Here is a 7,392-nt window from a genome sequence, read left to right on the forward strand (position 1 = left end):
CCCCCCCGGCGCGCTAAGAAGGGGAAGGCCTGGGGTCTCCAGGAGAGACTCCGAATGGTTCAAGTGCATGTGGAAACTGACTTCAGAACATTGTCTGGGGTTAGATTAGATTTGGCTGCCCCTTGTTGCGTGATAGAAATATTCAGTTTCCTTGAGTTCATCCCACCATCCCTGAAACTTGTGAATAGTTAATGTCCATTCGTCTCTTGTCAGATTCCTCAATTGAAAAACAAGTGGCCCTGTTAAAGGCTCTTTATGGTAAACACTCCTATAAATCTTAATTTTACTATTGTGAATGCACATGTAGGAGGAAAGTGAAGAAATATTTTATGGGCTGAAATACAAGATCTTAATTATTTCTGTTTAATTAAGAGATAGATTTGCATACCCTCCAAATGTGGGGTGTGCATGCATGCAAGTGTGTGTGTGTGTGTGTGTGTGTGTGTGAGAGAGAGAGAGAGAGAGAGAGAGAGAGAGAGAGAGAGAAATGGGTGGCTATTCTTAAATGGCATAGATTTACAGTTAATAACAAGCCTCAAGAGTCCCTCTGGGTTTGAATTCATGACCCATGGATGTTGCTTAATAGATATTCCTTTTGTTTGTTAAAATATCTAGCTTTATTATTATTATTAACTTGATTAGCATTTCTAGTTCTATTTTGTATTTTTCAGGATAGCACATAAGTGGAAAATTTACATATTTTGAAAATCAATTTATTTTATAATTCTAAAAGATATTGTGTAACTTCTTTAAAAGAAAACTATATGTGTTTGCTAATTTTATCTTTCTTTCTTCTAGGACATGGCCAGATCTCTCACAAAAGTAAGCTCTAAATTATTTTGACATTTATCAAATGCTAATTTTAATTGTATTGAATTCTACTTTATGTAATACAATGTCAGGATGCAGGAAATTCATCCAGAATATGGTTAAATGAATAATTAATTTGACAAACTTTGTTATTTAGACTTATACTTACTGAAAAGATGCATTATATTAAAAAAGAAAATGTCCTTTAACTACCCTAAATTGTTAGTTTTAGAATTTTAATACTAGGCTTAGAAATCCATCCCACACATTCATTTCCAGCCCCTCCTCATGCACACTTACACAGCAAAAAATCCCAAGCATTTATAGATATCTTCTAATTCATTTTAGTGAGATGAACCCCATAACATCATTTTGGGGGATCATGTAGCAGCCAATTAAAGTGGGTGAGTGAATATCTGAGCAGAGAATCCACACTAAACATAAAGATGGATAGAAATGCAATTTTTTGATCCCATAATTGAAAGGGGAAGCTCTATCAAAGTACAGTGAAACATTTCTTAGGACAGTGAAGAACAGTGGTACTGGAAGGTCAGTAGATCCTAGTTTGTAGCTAATAGAACCAAAGTCGACAGGAGTCCCAAGGACCCATCTTAGTCATATTGCCCACTTAGCACCCTGTCTTGGATTTGATTCCCTGGGTGGCAGAGTAGGCCCTAGTAAGGTAGTAGCCCTATTCTCAACTAATACACTAAAAACCAAGAGAAATTCTCACACTAACATCGAAATCATAACCTTTTCTGAAGACTTTACTTATGCAAATAAATATATTTTGTTCATATTTACTTTCTAAGGATTTGACTTTCAAGGGACGTCTATACATAGTGAAAATCTATATAATAAAAATAAATGTACTCTACTAACATAGAAACAAGTATACTTTCCCAAGGTATATTTTTTAATTCAATAAAATAGTGACCTTTTAGAAGATTACAATCGCCAAGGACAAGAATTGACTAAAGTTCACTTGCTAAGAAATGTAACATTCAATAATGTGAAGAAATAAACTTGGTTATTTCTCTCTCACACAAATGTAAAATTGACTCCCCCCAAAATCAAAGCTGGCTCAAATATCAACAGTATTTACAACTTTGTATAATAGATAAAACATAATATTATGAAAGGTACTTGCTACTATTTAAAGAATTGAGAACAGTTCTCTCATTGTACTGTTTTAGTATAATTTATACAACTTACAAGGAATCTTTATTTCTTTAGCCTTGCCAAAACTTGAATTAGATGCATATTTTTTATATAGGCATATATTCAAAAGTGTGCTTTTTTGTACTAGTTATAAGAGTTATATCCTCAAAGATATACATATTAAAATACCCCTAAATATATTTTTTCAGGGCATAAAACAGATTCCTTTGTTGGACTAATGGGCAAAAGAGCTTTAAATTCTGGTATGTATGAAATCATGACTGACAGTACCTCAAATCTGCTTCTATTATTTTTATAAGGCATAGTTTTCAAAATATTCAAAAGGAATAATAGACTTAAAATGAGTAATGATAGTGAAAAAATTTAGCTGTAGCACCTGAGCCAAGAGTAGATTTATATATATAATTATATATATATATATATATGCTAATATCACCATAGTATTGGTTGATTTCTCTCAAACCGTGAGCTTTACCAGAGTCTGTTCAATTTAATCATTACCCACCCTGAATCTTTGGGCTGGTGTCATGCTCATTCTCTTAGATATGCTCACTAAGCTCTACTCAACCTTATGAGGCAGGAAGAGTGGGTACAGGGAGGACAAATATAAATAATAATAAAACAAAGAAAAATGTTATTCAAATCACTTGCTCATTATAAAGTTATAGAAGTTCAAATCTCAATGTCTTGCTGCATGTTAGAAAGGATGAAAGTGCTATGATACATTTCAAGGCCTCCAAAAAGGAACACAGTCAAATTATCCTTGAGTGTTATTAGCCAGTTCTGGCTGTGGAACCCTTAGAGAGAAGAGATGCCACACTTTTCATAACCCATCTTAAATCTGAACAACTCCTTCGCTTGATATAAAGGCTGCATGTTTTCTTTTTCTCTTGAGTTTGCATTGTCTGTGTAAATGCTACATACGTATATCTGAAAACCCTTATTTCTTAACTCTTTCATCATACTATTTTCAAGGTTAAATAACTCCTTTATCATATTCATGGAAACTGACTTTTTGTCAAGCACCTTCAAGCCTGGTTAGCCCTCAGCTATGGCTCCTTGGAAAAGCTATTCATATTCTCTTTATTTTACTTTGAATGAAAATAAATTAAAATAGTAGTCATCTAATTACTTAGAAAGTATTCAGCAGCTGTCCTATCCATTTAGAATGTATCTAGTTTCTGAAAAATCTATAACTAAGTTGTGATGACTTAATTCTTAATTATCTAGATTCATGAAAAAATAGTCATCCTACTATTTTTATTGATTTATTCTCTTTCTAAATGTAGACACTACCTTTGTATTTTGTCACCAGTAGTTCTGGGCCGATTCAATTTTACGTTATAAAATCTTGTTTTAAGTACAGTTACAACTGTACTTCATGAAAAACTTATAATTGTTTTATTTATATATTGTCTTCTAGCTTTAGGAAATGGGATAGAAATTTAAACCACAGAGACATTTATTTGTATCCATATATGCTAGTCCTTACTTCACTGTGATTTTCTTCGTAATTGTATTAGTCATCTACTATTTCCAGATTTGATATAGCTGTCAGAACATGCTTGACAAATAATATAGATGCTGTGCAGTTTAGAACAGATTAATTGTACCTAAAGTAATAATTATAGGTAATGATACATAGAACCACTGCCATAAAGCAGAATCATCTTCTAAGTAAATTTTTGTTCTTCCATTTGTTAAAAATTTTAAAAAGAAAAAAAAATAATCCATTGTCTATCAAGAACCTCTTCATATGGTCAGTGGGACAAGGTTATCCTACTCACATTCCACAGCCACTTGATCCTTAGCCTTTCACAGTCACAGATGATCTAGAAACCCTTTCCCAGAGAAACCCACACCAGCTCAGGCACACAAAAGTTGGCATACATCTTCAGAGGGTTTAAGGAGCAGGTAAGAAATTCTGCTTCCATGGAAAAACATATTTGCCCCAGCTAAATCGTTAATCTGTCTGTAGTCAGTTTAATTAGGATTCATCTCCTTTCTTTAATGGAACTGTGGGAATAAAGGTAGCTACCCTGGCTTGCCAGGGACTGAGCTTGTGCTCATCACCTTCTTTCTGATAAAAGCCAGCCAGGCAGACCAAGGAACTTTTCCTTCCTTCAGAACTGTCCATCTTGGGGCTCAGTCTGTCCCACCTCGGAACTGCAGACAACATTGATGCAAAACATTCAACTTATTGTTCACCTCACTTAAGGGTGGGTGGACATTAGAGGTCAGTGTTAGAGGAAGTGCTAAATCTGGTGTCTGCACTTATCTTTTCTCTCAATAAACCTTTCTCAGTAAGGAAACTGTAGGGTACCTTCTATGATTCCTATGGATCTTCCTTCTGCTGTTTCTACTTAAATTAAGTATTTTTATACAGGGCATACTGAATTTCAAAAAGCACTATAGTTTCACTATAATGTAAATCTAAGTATATGAAATATTGGCTAAGTTGATGAAAAATATTCTTAGATATAGTATTTCAAGAATCTGATCCCTACCCATTTGTGCTCATAGATCCCTTTGAAATTAAACAAAATAAAATATAATAAAATGCTTGCATTTTTTTTTTTGTCCAGAGAGTCAAAGTACTTAAGTTTCTTACGAGTTTTGTGTTAAGTACCTTTGGAAGCAGTAATTAATATTTCACTGGCCAGTAGGGTGCTAGGAGGTAAGTTAAATTGTGCTGTATTTAGAGGGCTCAATTGACTTACCTACATAAAATGAGTCTGCCTGTCACCTCACAACAGTCCATCATTGGGAGGTATCCACAAGAGAGGAAGAGACCCTCATAGCATCATGTACTTCTAAGACAGAAACTAGCAAGCTTTTTCAGAAAAGAACCAGATCGTAAATATTTCAGGCATCGTGAGCCATGCCAACTTGATAGCATCTATTAGAATCTGCCATATTAAAGTCAAAGCAGCCAAAGATAATATATAAATAAACTGAGTTTCTGTGTTCCAATAAACCTTTATTTACAACAGTAAAGGGTGAGCTAGATTTGCCTCATGGTCAGTAGTTTATTGACCTTCGTCCTAGAATAAAAGTCTCATACTTCACTTTCATCCTACTAATATTCCCAGTTACTTTAGGCATGATCCTTTCCATAATTTACTAAGCATGTCTCTATATCTGCCATGATACATAGAAAAAGCTCCTGAAGATCAACATTGCACTATATCATAAAAATACAATATATTGCTTTTGAGGCATCAAATATGTAACATATGACCAAAGAGTCCAAGTGTTCTGTGGTTAGATCACTTAGAATCAGAATAGAGAGTGAGGCAGGATTAGAAGATGTAAAAATAAAATTCTTAGCCATGCTTCAGGGGAGGGAAAAAGTTATTACAAATTTATACTAATTTACTGTGTGCACTGAATATTATTTAACTCACTCAATCTTCTTAAAATACACTTTATTTCCCCTCTGTTTTCAGTGGCTTATGAAAGGAGTGCAATGCAGAATTATGAAAGAAGACGTAAATAAACTACCTACTGTATTATTTATTCAGCATCATTCGTGTCAATGGGCAATGAACCGTAAAATAAAATATGCACTATAAGGAATAATTATTTATTTAAAAACAATTGTTGTGATGAGCTGAAAACTCAAAAAAGTGTTTATTTTTCATATTGTGCCAATATGTGTTGCAAACTTGTGTTGTGGTTCTAACATGATGACTCCTTCAGAAGTAGAAATCAGTGGTAATTTCAATGAGATTGTGAAACTCTGTCAATGATACATTCTCCAAGGAAAGAACCCCACTGAACAGACACGTCAGCTCCTGCTGAAATGGAGAAAACCCTTGTACAGTCTGTGCTTCCCTGTTTGTTTTCATGGTGAAAATGTACTGAGACTGTGGCATTTGTGTCCTTGCAGCATGTTTCATGTTTTGTGACTATATAGAGATGTTTTAACATTTTTTAATGTGATCCTAAGGTCTTCATTCATTATATGATGTGTTGTGACAACTACATTTTAAATAAAAGGGAAAAAAATAAGTATTTTGTAATATTCTTTCATTAACACTATGTCAAATCAGCAACCTCTGTTTTAGTAGCTGAAATGTTGTTCTGATTAAAATGCAAGCTCTCTTTCTCACATCCATATAGACACACACATAACCTACACACATGTGTCCCCCACACATATTTTTTTTGCTAAGTCACTTGACATGAGGTGATATGCAGAGAAAACAACTGCATTTTGGAATCCAAAGAGCAACATTTTATTCAATAATAATTATTATAATAAATAGCATTCTATTGAATAACAATGAGTATAATAAATAGTAGCTAACTTATATATTATATTACTTAATTATTCAATGACAGAAGTATTATAATTATAATTTTACAGATGAGAATATGAAGGTTAAGGAAAACTTGGGGTCAAAAATTATAACATTGAAAAAAGTCAAGATCAGAAAGGAATAATTGAAGGGGAAATAGAGCAAATTTGTATTTGACAACGAAATTGATTTAACAAAATATATTCATTGATATAACAGAATATGATTCAATAATTTAATTGACATATGAGCCAGATGCAGTGGTTCATGCCTGTAATGCCAGCAGTTTGGTGCTGGGAGCCATTAGCCAAGTAGGTATGACAATTTCCTTGCCAGCGTACCCCATGTTGCAGTGACATTGAATGTAGGTGACCTTGCTCAAGGACCAAGGCGGATTAGGGTGTTCCTGGTTTAAGATAATCTTGTTTAGGGCGTTCCCAGTTTAGGTTCCAGGTTTAAGGTTTAAGATTATTCCTGCTGGGAATAGGGCGTATCCTGCTGCCTGAGTTCCCCTTGAGTTCTCACGGGATTCAGAGTATATTTTGGGAGACAGAAGCCCAGTGGAGGTGGATTTGGGCAGAGAACGTGGATTTCCCCAGAACGTGATTGTAGACGGCTGGTGTGAGTTCGGGAATAAAGAGTTGCTGTTTGAATCTACAAGCTGTGTGGTGGCTCGTGATTGTGTGCCCAGCCAGACTGCGGCAGTTTGGGAGGCCAAGGCAGAAGGATTGCAAGTTCAAAGCCAGCCTTGGCAAGTTAATGAGGCCCTATGCAACTTAGCAACTTAGACCCTATCTCAAAAATAAAAAGGGCTGGGGATGTGGCTCTGTAGTTAGACGCCCCTGGGCTCAATCCCTGGTGCGCACACATACACACCAAAACAAACAAACAAACAAAAAACTGACATTATGTTGTATTTAAAAACATGGAACAATGCATATGATATGCTATTAGACACAAAATAATATTTCCTTATTAGATGTACATGCACATTTCTGCATACATGTTGTAACTAAAGGAACAATGCAGTATACAAGAGCATTCGGAGTCTTACAGTTCAGATTTGAGTTCAGGCTCCATCACTTAATGACCTTGT

At 34.7% G+C, this 7,392-nt stretch overlaps 1 protein-coding gene across 2 annotated transcripts in view; it reads left to right on the forward strand.

The window, feature by feature from the left end:
- Tac1 (tachykinin precursor 1) overlaps positions 1 to 6,006 on the forward strand; it is a 9,800-nt gene extending 3,794 nt beyond the window's left edge. The window contains exons 4-7 of one of the 2 annotated variants that reach the window (XM_015488239.2): positions 214 to 258; positions 799 to 822; positions 2,181 to 2,234; positions 5,442 to 6,006. In XM_015488239.2, coding sequence (XP_015343725.1) covers positions 214 to 258; positions 799 to 822; positions 2,181 to 2,234; positions 5,442 to 5,491 — 173 coding nt within the window. In that variant the 3' untranslated portion in view covers positions 5,492 to 6,006. The remainder of the gene's footprint in view (positions 1 to 213; positions 259 to 798; positions 823 to 2,180; positions 2,235 to 5,441) is intronic. The other variant, XM_015488238.2, reaches the window with a different exon arrangement.
- The last annotated feature ends 1,386 nt before the right edge of the window (positions 6,007 to 7,392 follow it).

This window comes from Marmota marmota, unplaced genomic scaffold, assembly GCF_001458135.2.
Source record: "Marmota marmota marmota unplaced genomic scaffold, marMar, whole genome shotgun sequence".
NCBI lineage: Eukaryota > Metazoa > Chordata > Mammalia > Rodentia > Sciuridae > Marmota > Marmota marmota.